This window comes from Bos mutus, chromosome 22, assembly GCF_027580195.1.
Source record: "Bos mutus isolate GX-2022 chromosome 22, NWIPB_WYAK_1.1, whole genome shotgun sequence".
NCBI lineage: Eukaryota > Metazoa > Chordata > Mammalia > Artiodactyla > Bovidae > Bos > Bos mutus.
In genome coordinates, this window is record NC_091638.1 from 22693230 (window position 1) to 22709538 (window position 16309).

Sequence of the window (16309 nt, forward strand, 5' to 3'; positions counted from 1 at the left end):
CAGACTTGGGTTGAAGTTAAGGCAAAATTTCCCAGTCCTCAATACAGAAAAAAAAAAAAAATAGAAAGAGCAGTCTGTTCCCCAAATCAACCAAATGCACAGCTTGCTCCCTGACGCAGTCCAAAAATCTATTACCAGACAAAAGAAAATCTAACTGGGAAGATGAATCTGTTTCTAGCAAAAACTTGTTATTCACTCCAAAATCAAAATTGTGAATGAATTCATTCATTCAACAAACCACTATTGACTTCTGGATTGCCCAGTGTTTTTCATTGTCTACAAAACTGCTTGTCTCAATTTATATACCTAATGGGAGGCTAACTATAACTTACACTGTCTGTCTAGGGAATGAAGATGATTCCCAATGATTGGAATGAAGATATCTGTAGAATGGTTATTTGAAGCTTTCTCCAGAGAGAGACCAATACTTCAGAGACTGAGTTGATGGAAGGTATAAACAGGCTTGGACAGATTTCCCAGTGGGGGAAAAAATACTACTAAATATTATGTCCACTAATATACTTTTTAAGAGCAGAATTAGGAAAAAGAAACTTCCTATCAGTCTCTTCTTGCTGTCATGAATTTCTATTCTCAGGAATTAATCAAATTAAGAATCCCAAGGAAATATATGAATAGATTCTAGATTCAGAAGTATTTTATATTAGGTTACACTGCAGTGTCTCTGATCTGTTTTACTTTGGGGAACAAAGAGTGGTCCAGTGTGTGAGTTTGGAGGTAGATGTCAAGGTACAGCTTCTTCTTTATTGCTATTGCCAGCCCAAGGCCTAGTTTAATACATTAAAAAATCAGATTTTTTTGAAACCAGAAATGTTTGTATTCAGTGGGTAAAGAGCAAGTTGAACAGAGAATTTTTGTGCTTTATAATCGCACATGATCAGTTTCTGTTTTCCAAACATGCTTCCTATTTCCTTGACACCAGGATCACTGAAGGAAACTTGAACTAATTGCAGGCCTCTCTGATGGTAGCAATTAGGGCAATCTCTCATCTGTGTAATGCTTGAGTTTTACCTATCTCCAGTTGAGACTCCATGTTTAGGCCCCAGGGATTGGGAGGTTTATCAGGTTGCTCCTGCAAGCTTCTCTTATCTCCCCAGGAAGGCCCTCCTCCAGGGATTGTGTGGAAAGGCTAAAAGGAATTAAACTGGGGACAAAGCTCCTTCTGGAGCCGGTACCCTCCTTGTATTACTCAGCCTCACCTTCTCATCCTTGCACAAAAACTATTCTACCTCAGTTTCCTGTTGAGTGACTCTGTATTTTCAGTAGCCCTTTCCTCATCACCAGAGTGCCTCCAGAACCCCCAGCTTCTCTGAGAAGCCTTCTTCCAGGCCATAGGACACTCTGTGATCACGGGGCTTTGTTCCCTTCACCCAGGCCGCCTCTCTCTGTTGGCTTGTTGAATGCTCGCCTCATCTTCTAAATCTGAGCTTAGATGGTGAGATTTGATGTCCGAGTTCCTCAGCTGACTAGAGTTCTTTTCCCCTGTGCTTTCATGCAACCATTTGATCCTCTTGGTGGCCGAGCTCATACTGGGTGATGGTGTATGTGGATGTTCATCTTCCTTTGTGACTGTGCCCTGGAGAGCATAGGCACAGGATGCTTATTTTTATGCCTCTAGTCCTTGAGAGAGGTAAAATGCTCCCAAGAGAAGGAATTTTTCAATCACCAGATATCCATAATCACTGGATTACACAGACTTTAACAACAGGCTTTCCATGAGAATTTAATAAATAATATGAGAAGATGCTCATTTTTTTTTGCATGAAGGGAAAAAAAAATATACAAGACCATTTATACCAGGATTCTCAATTCTATATTCATAAAGATGTATATTTTATAATTGTTGTATATATACATATATAAATATACACACAGAAGGGAAAAAAGGATTAGAAGAAAGTATACCAAAATCTCACTTGGTTATTTTGATAAACACTATTTGTTCTTACTATTTTTCTCCAGATACTCTATAATGAATGTATGTTACTGTTATAATCGAAGGGGAAAAAATTACTATTTAAAAATGAATGGCAAGTAGGACTATCTTAAGATGTCGTGGACACATCTAAGCCAGTTAGAATAAAAATTGGTGAAACAGAACATTGTTATGTGTCATATTCTAATCAGAGGAAAAATAATACAGGAGCATACATTTTTAGTTACTGTTCATAGTGGACTTTTTTTATAGTTTCATCGGTAGAACAGGAGGTATTTAAACCAATTTGCTTCTTGTAAGATAGAAAGTAATGTATTTTTAAAGTCTATTGAGATCACAAAGATATGGGATTTAGTCTAGAACTTCACTTAATGGGTCCCCTGGGAGTTTATCTTCCCTTTCCTCCCACTATGGCCTCCCTTCCCCCACCCCCTGAATGATTTGCAAGAAAGTTAAGATTAGATTACTCAAGCATCTGTGTTCTCTGTGCTCTGAATGATGTGGTGTAGCTTTAAAAGGCAGAGCAGAGAAGTGATTAAACTGTGAGACTAACCTTAACGGTTACAAAAGAAAAAGAATGAGGCAGCGTTTTTCTTCTTACCAGAAGTCTGTGGCATTAATCCCATGTTTATACACCTTTTGTGGGAAGGTCCTTTCAAGATCCTCACAAGGTCATGAAACCTATCCCTTTTCTTGCTCCTCACTCTCAGGAAGAACCAAATCAATCAAGCAAAGGAGCTGGCCAGCCCAGTCCTCTGGGTGCCTTTTAGCTACAAAAACAGTTCAGTGGTCAGTCATGGGCTTTAGAGTCTCACAGCCAGGGCTGAGATCTTGGCTTCATATCTGACTTCAAATTAAGGCTGATGAACTGAGGCTCAGTTTCTCCGTGTGAAAAATAAGGATATCTGCATTTCATAAAAATAACCACTTCATAAAACTGTTAAAGATTACATGAGATAATATGGGTCAAGTGATAAGTACAATATCTGGAGCATAAGTGCTCAGTATATGGCAAAATACGGCATCTACTCCAAGTTCTACCCCTACCCATCGCCCCCTGCCTTTTGTTTGTTTGTTTTTTTCTTCTTCAGCTTCAGTGTCTTCCATCTGATTGTATGGATTTACTATCACGAATAGTCCTTTACTTTTTCCTCTCTCTGGCTTACTGTTATTTCTGTATACTGATCTCAAGTTTGGGTCTTAAATTAGATCCCTGTACTCTGAGGCCTCACTGCTGGGCGTGCCTCCTTTTGCTCCATTTTCCCTTCTGTCTCAAGTGCCAAATTGGCTTTTGGGCTCAGTGTTCTACACTCCTGGTCCAGATTTAGCTTGCACACCATTTTATAATGGAAACACTGCAAATTTTATTTATATAAATCTTGAGTTTAAGTTCTCCTTCTTAGAAGCTGTATGATTTCAGGTAAATTGCTTGCATCTTTGAGGTTGAGTATTCATTTTTCTCCTCTCTAGTGGAGGGACAATGCTACCTGCCCTGTACCCACTCCTTGGGGGAGGAGGGTGAATTAAAAGGATTAAACGTAAATAATCCACATGAAGCTCCTAACAGAGGGCTACATACAGAAAAAAACGTTTTTCCCTCCTTCTTCCTTCATAAGTCACCACTGTATGTTTGGTTTTCTTCCCTCCAGGACCATCCTGTCTTGTTTGTATTAGTGAGACATGCTAAGACACAGACTGACGCATTAAAATGCTGCTTAATTCAGGGCAGTCCGCTAATAAGGAATTCATGACCATTTTATCAGGGCCCAGGCTGAAATTTACCTTGTCAGTTTAATCTTATGGGAGAGAGAGAGGAAGGCCAAGGTGCAAAGAGGAGGACTGCATGGTCTGACCCACTGTGTACCGAGAGCTACTTTCATGAAGGGAGTGAAACTGGCTTTGCTTCCTATTAAGTAGTATACAACTGACAAAACTCGAGTATGTCAAGAGGGCTATCACATTTATTAAAAACAAGAAATAAAGACATCCTTTTAATGTCTTTCAGCCTCTGGATACTTTTTTCCCCTGGAAACAGAGAAATCCCTGAATAAAAAGATCTCACCAACTCCATAAACTTGGTGGTTATACGAAACCCATTTTTTTTCCAAGTATGTCAGACACACCTTTCCAGTTATAGGAATTCCACATTTCCCTCTTTAAGCTTCAGAGCTAAAGACTGAGTTTGTTACTAACTTTACATACACTTTCCCTGATTTTCTGCTAAGGAACGGAGGAGCTTGGAATTTCTTCCCCAGAATCTTTAAAATTTTCTGAGCATGTAACAGAGAGATTATAGGAGAATTGAAGGTTAGAATTAAAGTTAAGCCTCATGTGAACATAGTTTTGATGGGTATCTCAGAAATTCCTAGCACAAAGCTTTAGAGGGGAAGAGAGAAGAACTTGAAGATAAAAAGTTTGCAGAGTCATCTCCCATGAATTCTCCGGTATGTGCTTTCTCTGCCTTCTTCCACATGCTTGTGACCTCCAGCCTCTCACCTTTGGTAGATGCTCCCCCATCCACCTTAGAAGGGTGCCAGGTGGATGTGGAGGAGACTGGAAGTGAAGGGCCCCATCCTGGTCACCCACTTACAGAACTGAATGGCATCAGGCAAAAGGAGAAGGGAGCAGCAGAGGAGGAGATGGTTAGATAGCATCACCAGAGCAATGGATATGAATCTGAGCAAACTCCAGGAGATAGTGGAGGACAGAGGAGCTGGCACGAGTTACTGACTGAACAACAGCAAATGGGCCTTGGTTGTCTTTTCTATAAAATTGTGAAGAATAAATACCCAGTTTATCAGGACTATTTTGGAGATTAAATTAAATCCTCAAATTCTCAGGATCTGTAATACAGAATAGTAGCCTGAAGTAGCCTAATGGTGAAATGACTGGGAAATGCTATGTACTTCATATTAGTACCATCAAGTGTCCGAGGAGCTCTACAATACTAGGCATCCATTTAGTTCTCTCAACCTGTGCTGGGCAATGCTGAATAAGCAGGTACAAAAATAAAGCACTCCCTTGCTATCTCCTTATTCTTACCATGTACCCTAAGTTCCTGACTTGGAGAACAGAGTGAAGGAGCTGGTATCACTGCAAGGGGGGCAGAGCAGAGATCTTGCCAACACCAGATCAGATCAAGTCCTGCAGGGATTCTAGGTCAAAATCATTCCAGAGCTCTGGATGAATGGTGATTGTCAAAGTCTTTTAAGAAACATTTTCCCTGCAGGTAATCCCTTATGAATAACAATTAAAAAAAAAAAAAAAAAGTCTATTCGCCAGCAGAGTGAGAGTGACAGAACTTAGGTGAAGAAGGCATTTTTCAGTTGTATTTAGAATGCATCAGAAGTAGTTAAACTCCCCTTTTCAGTGAATAGAAAGTCAGAAAGTATGGTTTTCCTGGCAAAATGTTAGGGATGTGGAAAATTTTTCCCCAGTAATGAAGAAAAGAAAATGCCCTGGAATGTGACTACAGAGATAGAAAGCAAACACCAAGTAAAGGGCTGATCATGGTGTCCTTAGCAAATAAATGAATGAATAAATAGAAAACCACATGAGAGAAGATAATAGATTTTAGTATTGTTTGTTTGTGAAAGAATGAATGTAATACCTTTTGGCCAATCACACAGGCAAATTAGAAAATTTGATAATCAAGCATTGCATTTGTTTTTATATTCATGGCATCAGTTCAATTAGGCAAATTTGGGAATGCCTGTTTTGAGAAACTAATCCAAAAATAACCTTGTAAAATCAAGTTAGAGATACATTTTATGCCCTGAGGGTACAGGAAGTGAAAGGGAAAAATATGAAATTACAAAGTGACCTGTAACAGTCACTTCATTGGTAAAGGTGATGTAACTTCCATTACCAGTCAAGACCTAGTTTGATGTCTAATTTCACTGGCTGTCTAATGTATCAAATTAAATTAAGTACAAATGAGAAAATACTTGGTTAGGGTTAAAACAAGTACTATACCATTTTGCTTTCTCTCGACTGAAAACCAAACCAAGTAGCACGGACAAGGAAAAAGAAGCTCAAATATTTTATTGGAGAAGGTGTTAAAGGGTTTTACCCCCAAACTGACCTGGCAGAAGATAGTTGGCAAAAAACACTTGGATTTCCTGCTGCTTGGTGGTGGTGGTGGTGGTTTGGTCGCTAAGTCGTGTCCGACTCTTGCGATCCCTTGTTACATATCCAGAATAGGGAAGTAGTTTTGTCATTGTTGTTGTTGTTGTTGTTTTTTCCATTTATGCCACTAATATTTGAGTGCTGATTATGTGCCAGGTTCAAGTCATTGCTGTATGGGATAAACAATGCCTCCTCCCTGGTCTGAGCCTAATGCTTTGGTATCATTTTCCTTTCACAGTTTGCAGAATTAGCAGAAGACTTTGTTGGATAGTCCATTACTTTTTGTAGATATTTGAAGACAAGAGTCCCCAGCAGGAAACCCTCCCCCACCAAGGCTGCATCCGAAGCATCTCTAGCCCCCGGTGTATCCCACATGTAACTGGCAAATACCCGTGAGGCAGAAGCTTTCCTGACCCTTTCGTTTGCCCTTGCGCTAAAATATGTCCTGAATAAATGGGAACTTGAAGATGCCATTGTGAAGCCATTGTGAAGGCCATTGTGAAGCAAGGGCACCAGAGGTTGTGAGAACTGTAAGAGAAGCTCTGCACCGCAGTCTAGAAGGCTGCTGGTCCCAGAGCAACAGATGGAGGCAGCCTTCTCCATGGATAAAAGTGACCAGGGCAAGTTACAATCCTTCCCCGGGCCCCAGTTTTTCTGCCAACAAATGAAGGCTGTGGAAAGAGATGCTCTTATTCGGATGCTCTTTTTCTATGCAGCTCACTTGCTTCAGCATTTGAACCTCTCTTCTACTCAGTAGACACTGTGGGAAGGAAGGTGACAATTTTTTTCTAAGAGATTCACACACACAGAACAGGAATTTTACAAAGAAATCCTTCATCCTTCCTCACCTGCACTTCTTTCTCCTTTTTCCTTGCTTTTGCTCAGCTGGCACCCGCTTGCTCTCGATTTCTTTTTACAATCTCATCGTTCCTGGTGTGACAGCATGTCTCTGGGAGCAGGTGCCAGCTGGAACAGTCTTTTGAAAACATTTCTCTGCTGTATCAATCTGCATCTTCAAGTGGGTCCTCTTTCCTCTAACTATACCTTTAAATCGTCCCCCTCCCCTACTTTGTGGATCTGGCCTCCTACCTAAATCTGGCTCCTTCTGTTCTAAATTTCACACACGTTATTCGGGAAACACATTATTCTGCAAAACTGTTTATATATATTATTTGGATGTAAAAATGCCAATTGTAGAGAAGTTGTTCTCTCTTCTATTAATCACTTACTTTTCTCAGTAGCTATCTCCCCACTGATATGTGGATTATTATGTATCTAGGCATAATGACAGCTGTGAAAGGAATAACATGCAATACATTTTGGAGCTTATGTTTTAGACTGATGGGGAATATGACTACTACTAAAAAAAATCAGATTTTAACAAGACCCTTACAGAGAAGGAATGTGACATAGCCAATGTATCTATGTCTTTTGCTACATTTACCTCTACATGGGATACAGTAATATACCTTCTTTCTAAATATGAACTTTTCCTTCCATTAGGTCTCATCAGTAATATTTAAAATATAGAAATCCTTTTCATTAAAATATTTATTTCTTCCCTTAGAAAAAGAAATCAAAATTTTTTAGGCCTAGTTTTAAAAAGCAACATGCTGTCGGTAATTTATTTTGGTGGTTGTTATTAGGGATGTGAAAAATATCACCACTGCAACTAGCAAGAACTATAAATGATACATTATTGCAAGTGTTCTAAAAAATCAGAACAAAACTAATTTATTATAGTTCTGTCTTCATTATACACCACATGTTGGTGAGTTAAACACAACAAAATTATTGTCTTTTTTTTAAAAGTGTCTACTAAAGATAAAAAGAATAAGGTAACAATTAACATGTAGTTTGTTACATAAAAAATCTGATATACATATTTCTATTGCCTGTTAGCTTGTTCTAAGCCTTTTAACTATTACAAAAAGAAAAGTTGTTGTTCAAAAGCAAACATTCAATTTAGTTGATACAACATTACAGTACAGTCAACTAACATCATTCAACAAAGGTAACAAGTCTAGCCTTAGCTTCTTGAGTTAAAAGTCTATAGACTAGATTGCTACAAAATTTCAATGCTGCTTCACAACCTTGTGTTAGCTTTTTGGAGGACACGGTACTGTCTGCTGATGGCTTCAGAAGAAGGGGTCATGCTACTGGTAAAAGCACAGGGGAACCCCAACCTGTTATTAATCATTTTATTGAGCATTGTAGTTAGAACAGCATTACTGAGTTTAGCACAACAACTAAAACAAAATAATAATAATAATAATATAATAATAATAATCATAATAATGATAAGAATAAAAACCAGACACAAACTGGAAGCCTAGAGACGCTGCCAGCTGTGTCAAACCCTTGCGATACGCTATACTAAAAAAATTTGAAATATCCACCCATCCTCTCCACTCTGCCACAAACTAGCAAAGTCAAAAATACAAAAGTCTTCAACTTGTTACTTTTGCAGAATAAAGCAAAAACGTCTTTGTGCTCCTTACTACCAGAAGCAAAATATCCACTGAGTTACCACATGTAATAGCTTCTGGATGTGTCAACTTGGGTTGGCTTGGTGTCTGCAGTACCATCTTTGTCTTTCTCGCTGTCACCTTCCCAGAGGTTAATGAGCGGTGGGTACAGCTCATTTAGTGGGATGGAAGAGGTTTTTTGCATATACTTTTTCAGTGAATGATGGTAGTTTTTCCTCTTAAATCTTTTGGCAATATACACAGCAATGGACGCAAGGCTAATGACGGCAAACATGGACCCCATTACTGCAGCAAGGGCTGTACTGGTTTCTTGATCCGAAATGTCCAGCGCAAAGGCAGCATTTTTGGTTGTGACATTAACACATGACTTTTGAGTCTGCTGATGAATATTGGACACTGTGAGACACACTTCATAATCTGTGGAAGGCTGCAGATGTGTTAGGTTGTATTCGTGAACATCTACCGGGACCCTGGCAGTGTATGTTATGTGGGGGTTGTCAATCTTCATGGTGGCAGATGACCATTTTAAGTTTGATGTCATGACATTGGAATTGACTTTCCAGGACACTAAAATGGAATGAGATTCTGTCTGCTTGACATATATTTTCAGCACCTGGGCACCATCCAGAAGGGTTCCATTAACCTTAATCATCACCACTCGAGTGTCTGCCCCTTCCACATTCTGGGCAACACAAGTGTATCTTCCTGAGTCTTCAATCTGTATTTTAGATATTTCCAATGTACCTTCACTACTTAGCTTGTATTTCTCTGAAAGGGTTTCCACAGTTATCTTATTCCCGAGGGGCGTGACCCAGTATATTTCAGGTTCCGGCTCAGCCATGGCCCGACAGTCTAGGAAAACCGTTGTGCCGATATCCATGTTTAAATGATTTGGAAATGTGTCATGAGATATCATTGGGAGGCATTGCTCACTGGAATCCTGGATTAAAACTTCCTTTACCTGTTGTCCTCTGTATTCAGGTGGCATGGCACAGAACATAGACAAGGGCTCCATGAAGCGTATGTTTGTCTTATTGGAGTTAATCCAGTGGATGACACAGTCACACCTCAGGGGATTGCTGTGGATACTGATCTCACGCAGATTAGGAAGGGATTCTACTGTCTTTTGATAAACGGCATTCAGAGCATTGTTGTTCAACATCAAGCTTTCTAGGGCAGGAACACTTCGAAAAGCCAAGCGGTGGATGTAAGATAATTTGGGGTTATTGGTGGCTTCTAACTTTGTGAGTTCAGGCAAGTTATCCAGGGCATAGCGATCCACAGAAACGAGCTCCCCCATATTGTTGATCCCCAGTTCTTTTAACCGAAGCATATTTTTGAAGTCCCCTTCCTGGATTTTGTGGATGGGGTTTTTGTTGAGGTCTAAGAATTTCAAGTTAGGAACTTTTTGCAGGGCAAGTTGAGGGACTTTGACTAGTTTGTTATCATAAAATGACAGACTCTCAAGGCTATCCAAGCCCACCAAGGCATTTCCAGGAATATCAGTGAGATACATTCCAGCCAAAACTAAGCTTCTCAAATTTGAGAGAGGTTTGAAGTTCATATCCAGAATTCCAATCACGGGGTTTTCCCCAATCATGAGAATTTCCAGGTTGGGTGTGGAATCAAACCAGCGGCTATCGATCACTTTCAATTTGTTGGAGTTCAGGTGGAGCCTTAAAAGATTTTTTAAGCCTGAAAAAGCATTGGCAGAAATAGTGCTAATCTGGTTATGGTTGATGTAGAGTTCTTGAAGGTTGCTGAGGTCTTGTAGACAATAATCATTCATTTCCGTAATCTGATTTTCCTCCAGATGTAGAGTGGTGAGCTGGGTCAGGTTTGCTAGCCCTACCTCCTTAATATTTGTAAAGTTGTTTTGGGAGAAATCTAGCTCCGTCAGGTTGAAAAGCTGCTGTAGCTCATCCACAGTCTTGGCGATGTTATTGCTCTGTAAGAGAAGCACTTGAGTGTCACTGGAAAGGTTGCTGGGAATCCTTGTTAAGCGGAGATCATTGCAGTCAACAGTGGTGGCTTCTCTGTACGTTGACTGAGGGGTAAACCAGGGCCTAATTTCACATACACAAAGTTGTGGACACTCACTACTTTGTAGGGAAGACCCAGTTAATGAAGTCATGAGCAGGCTCAGCACCATCTGGTAAGCTGCTAAGACAAAGCTCATCCTAGCCATGCTGGCTTGCCAAGCAAGTTGAACTCCTGACAATTGTTAAGTTTTAACAAAACACGAGCACTATATAGTGGTATGAAAGACAGCAAGCAAAAAATGTAAACATTTAAGCAAAGTCTCTGTTGAAAACTGTAGAATTCCAGAGTCTGAAGGGATGATTTCCTGGAGTTTCAAAAGGCAGGAAGCAATCTGGAGTCTCTTTACCTGTATCTCTCAATTCCAGGCATGTGCACAGCTCTATGGCATAAGTTATTTCAGCCAAATCAAAGTCTGGAGATGTGCCTGAAAATCAGATTAGGACAAATGTTATGTTTACTCCATGTACGTTCTACATTATAGCTTTTCTTTGTCTACTAAAAAGACAATCATTTATAAATCTAATAACGTTCAAAATAATTAAACAAGCTTTTAGTTTGTAGAATACTTTTAATATATTATTACACTTACTAAACTAGTTTTAGTGTTCCTTCACTTTTACAATTAAATTAGGACTTCTTGTATTATTGAGTGAAATCATTAAACACACAGGTACACACATACACACACACTTAATAAAAACACTTGGAAAAGCCCACAGATGTCATTTCTTTCAAGAGGAAGGTGACTGTAGAAACTACATATATTTATGGTTCAAAAAAAAAAAAATTAAAAGGTCATTCCTCTTTGTATTTTAATTGTATTCTTCATTTGTTTTCACGAATTCTTTCTTTTCCAAATGGTAGACATATTCAGCCACAGCTGATCTAGCTCAATTATTTTTATGCAAAAATTTAATTTAACAGAACTACAAAAGAAAAATATCAGTTTTTCTTGTATTCTCATAGACACATCTGATTTTGACTGAATGAAATTGTAAAAGGACTCCAGTCTACCACACTACTGGTCTTCATTAAAAATACAAATACACTTGTACATGTATATATATATATATATATATAATTTCACATGCATGATTTCATCTGTCTCATAGGAAATGACATGGTCACTTAATAGCTATACACGGGTATGTTATTCAACCTTATTTAACATGTTAAATAACAAGGGCATGTTATTTAACCTCTTAGAGCCTCAGCTTCTTCAACCATAAAGCAGGATTGGTCATAAAAGTATCTCTCTCATAGGATTATTGAGAGAACTAAAAGAATCTATGTAAAGCTCTTAGTGTAGTGCCTGGCAGATATTAAATGCTTATAAAAGTTAATTATATTTGTTATCTTATTATAGCTCTCATCTATTTAATTTTAGCTATGCAGTGGTTCAGAGAAGGCAATGGCACCCCACTCCAGTACTTTTGCCTGGAAAATCCCATGGACAGAGGAGCCTGGTAGGCTTCAGTCCATGGAGTTGCTAGGAGTTGGACACAACTGAGCGGCTTCCCTTTCACTTTTCACTTCCATGCATTGGAGAAGGAAATGGCAACCTACTCCAATGTTCTTGCCTGGAGAATCCCAGGGACGGGGGAGCCTGATGGGCTGCCGTCTGGGGTCGCACAGAGTCGGACATGACTGAAGCGACTTGGCAGCAGCAGCAGTAGCAGCATGCAGTGGTTATTGGAGGATAAATAAAAGAAGGAAAGCTGGAGATATTTGATTTTATTTAGCCATGTATCATCTATTGATTTTGATAAGGTCTTCTAGAGTCAAATATGTATTGCTCACCTGCTTGTAAAGATCATATAGTAGCTAATGCCGCTGGTTTTTTAGATTACATCACGCGTAAAAGGCATTATGGATTCAGTGTCTGTCCTGCTCTCCCAAGACCAGTCCAGTCATTTGCTAAGATATTAAAAGTAGAGATATATATTTTCTTACACTTGCTATAATGCAATTCAGCTTTGAGTACTGAAGGTACTTCAGTGACTAGTGTTTTCTTTATCTTCAGAAGATTACTGTAAGGATTCAATAAAGAAGAGCATATAACATGTTTGAAGCCTAGTGTTCAATACACAGCAAGCTCTCAATTCATATTAGCTACTATTACTACCCTCATTCTTTACAAAACACAGTTATCCTTGTGAGGGACCAAGAAGCATAATGCTACAAATAGTCCTGCAGTTCTCTATTTGTTATATATATATATATTTATGTAGAAAGAATGAAAAATTGTACATTTTTCAGGTTGTTTTATAAAATACACAAACCAAGTTCCTGGTCTAACAAGATTGAATTTTAAAAAACCATCCAGTACAGATCTGGCAAATCAGAAGCCGGAGAAGGGAGGCCATGTGCTGTGTAATGCTGCTGCTAAGTCACTTCAGTTGTGTCCGTCTCCGTGCGACCCCATAGACGGCAGCCCACCAGGCTCCCCCGTCCCTGGGATTCTCCAGGCAAGAACACTGGAGTGGGTTGCCATTTCCTTCTCCAGTGCATGGAAGTGAAAAGTGAAAGGGAAGCCGCTCAGTTGTGTCCAACTCCTAGCGACTCCATGGACTGAAGCCTACCAGGCTCCTCCATCCATGGGATTTTCCAGGCAAGAGTACTAGAGTGGGGTGCCATGTATAATGCTAGATGCTCACTATCCTCAGTGGGGTGAAACATACTGATATCCTCCTCCTCTGGATGTGGATACTTGACCACATATCATGGATCTGCAAAACTTTTCAATGTTTAACACTACCTGATTGTGACTTTTATCAAGAAATTCCATAAAATAAAAGCATACCTCAGAGAATAGCATTTTCCAAACATCATTAACTCCATGAGTTTATTCTACTCTTGTTTCCATTTATAGTAATCTTAAAATAGGGACAGTGGTCACAATATATGTTCTGTTAAGAACACTTTTGCCACAGGTTTTTCCTTAATTTTAATTCATAATAGAAAAACCAGGAGTATAAATATACCTTTAATACCTCTGAGATGGAATTTCAACTAATTTAAAAATTCTGACTGAACTGAAGAAAACATGGCAGAAAGTAAAACATATATTTAAGTTGTGTGAAACTCCCAAAACAGTCTGTTACCATTGAAGAGTATCTTTTATGGGGCTATCCTTTGAATATTGTCATGTGGAATCCCTCCATTTTAGTTTATATGATGAGGTTATTATATTGAAATATTCAAAATTCTCCTTGACACATACACAAACCTCTTTAAACAAACACACCACACAAGCTCAGAATGTCAGCTATCATATCAAACATAGAGGGAAGATATATTCTCTCAAACTAGCATTCAGCTCCTTTGGGAACTGAGAATAAAACTTCCTTAATACAAAAGGAAGTGTTTAAGATGTTTCTATTTGTATACCATTGTAAATTCTCTTTATTTTATTCTCCCAGACTTATTTTTGAACATTATACATAGAACAAAGCTTCACAGAGTCCCTATACCATTTTAAAACATAGGTTATGTCTCAGGAGCCATTCATTAACAGTGTTTAAAAGTAAAGCCATTATTGCAACAAGAGAAGAAAACTACAGACCAATATCTGATGAATATTGATCCAAAAATCCTGAACAAAATATTAGCAAACTGAATTCAATGGCACGTTGAAAGGATTATATGCTACAATTAAGTTGGATTCATACACAGAATGCAAAAATGATTCAATATATGAAAATCAATCACTGTACACCATATTAACAGAACAGATGACAAAACCCACATGATTATCTCAGTTGATTCAGAAAAAGCACCTGACAAAATCCAGCACCCTTTCTTGATAAAAACACTCAACAAACTAAGAGTAAAAGAAAACCGCCTCAACATAATAAAGCCTCTATATGAAAAGCCCACAGCTAAAATCAGCCTCAGTGGTGAAAGAGTCTAAGTTTTTCATCTAAAATCATGAACAATGCAAGGACTGGCACTCCTATTTACCTTAGAACTAAGCCACTCCTATTTATCTTAGTACTAGAACTCCTAGGCAGAGCAATTAGACAAGAGACAGAGATAAAAGCCATCCAAATAGGAAAAGTGAAAGTGAAGTCACTCAGTTATGTCCAACTCTTCGCCACCCCATGGACTGCAGCCTACCAGGCTCCTCCGCCCATGGGATTTTCCAGGCAAGAGTACTGGAGTGGGGTGCCATCACCTTCTCCGTTTGCTGATGATATGATCTTCTATGTAGAAAGCCCTAAAGGTGTCATGCAAAAATCCTCCAAACTGTTAAAACTAATGAACAATTTAAACAATACTGCAGGACACAAAATCAGTTGTGTTGCTACACATGTTAATAACCCATCCAAAAAGGAAATTAAGGAAAGAATCCCACCCACAATAGCATCAAAAATAATAAAATACTTAGGAATAAACTAACTCAACCAAGGAGGTGAAAGACTTGTACACTGAAAATTACAAAATACTGCCAAGAGAAATAAAAGAAGATGAAAATAAATGGAAAGAAATTCCATGTTCATAGACTGGAAGACTTACTACTGTTAAGATACTATCTACTCCAAATGATCTATAGATTCAATGCAATCCCTATCAAAATCCCAATGACAATATTTAAAGATAATTAAAGAAAAAAATCTTAAAATTTACATGGAATCTCAAGGAACCCTGACTAGCCAAAACAATCCTGAAAACAAAGAACAAAGATGGAGGCATCACACTTCCTGATTTTAAAACATACTACAAAGTAATAATGACCAAAGATAGACATACAAACCAATGGAACAGAAAGCCCAGAAATAAGCTCTTCCATATATTATCAGATCTTTGACAAGAGTGCCAAGACTATACAATGAGGAAAGGATAGTCTGTTCAACAAATGGTGTGGGTATCCAGATGCAAAAGAATGACGTTGGGCCCCAAGAGGATAGCCACTGTCAAAAGAACAGAAAAGAACAAACTTTTGATGAGGATGTGAAGAAATTAAAACTCTTGTGCACTACGGGTTGGAATGTAAAATGGTGTAGCCATTATGGAAAACAGTATGGAAGGCTCCTCAAAAAATTAGAAATAGAATAACAATATGATCCAGCAACCCAAATTCTGGGTATTTATCCCAAAGAATTCAAAGCATGATCTCAAACAGGTATGTGCACACCAGTGTAAACTGCAGTGTCATTTATAATGGCAAGAAGGGGAAGCAACCCAGATGTCCACTGATGGATGAATGGAAAAAGAAAACATGGCATATACATACAGTGGGATCTTATACAGCTTTAGAAAAGCTTTAAAAAAGAAGGAAATCCTGTCACATCTACAATATGGATGGCCCCCGGGGACATTTACACTAGATGAAATGTCAGTCACAAAAGACAAACACTGTAAGATTCCACTCATATGAATTATTTAAATAATCACAATCACAGAATCAGAAAGTAGAGAGGTGGTTGCTAAGGACTGTAGGGAGGGGAAAGAGATAGATTTTGAAAAAATTTTAAACTTCATCTTGGAAAACTGATAAGGGTATCAGTTTTCCAAGATGAAGAAGTTTTGAGAGCTCTGTACAACAGTGTGACTATACACTTAAAAAATGGAAGATGGTAAGTTTAAGTGAAGGACAGGGAAGCCTGCATACTGCAGTCAGTGGGGTTGCAAAGAGTTGGACATGACTTAGCGACTGAACACCAACAACATTTAACGTTAGGGCTTTTTACTA

General features: G+C 38.6%; 1 protein-coding gene across 3 annotated transcripts in view; it reads right to left on the minus strand.

Annotated features, from left to right (window-relative positions):
* Positions 1 to 1844: 1844 nt before the first annotated feature.
* LRRN1 (leucine rich repeat neuronal 1) overlaps positions 1845 to 16309 on the minus strand; it is a 47694-nt gene continuing 33229 nt past the window's right edge. For 2 of the 3 annotated variants that reach the window (XM_070359311.1, XM_070359312.1), the window contains exon 2: positions 1845 to 11038. In XM_070359311.1, the coding sequence (XP_070215412.1) occupies positions 8609 to 10759 (2151 nt within the window). In that variant the 5' untranslated portion in view covers positions 10760 to 11038 and the 3' untranslated portion in view covers positions 1845 to 8608. The remainder of the gene's footprint in view (positions 11039 to 16309) is intronic. The other variant, XR_011461896.1, reaches the window with a different exon arrangement.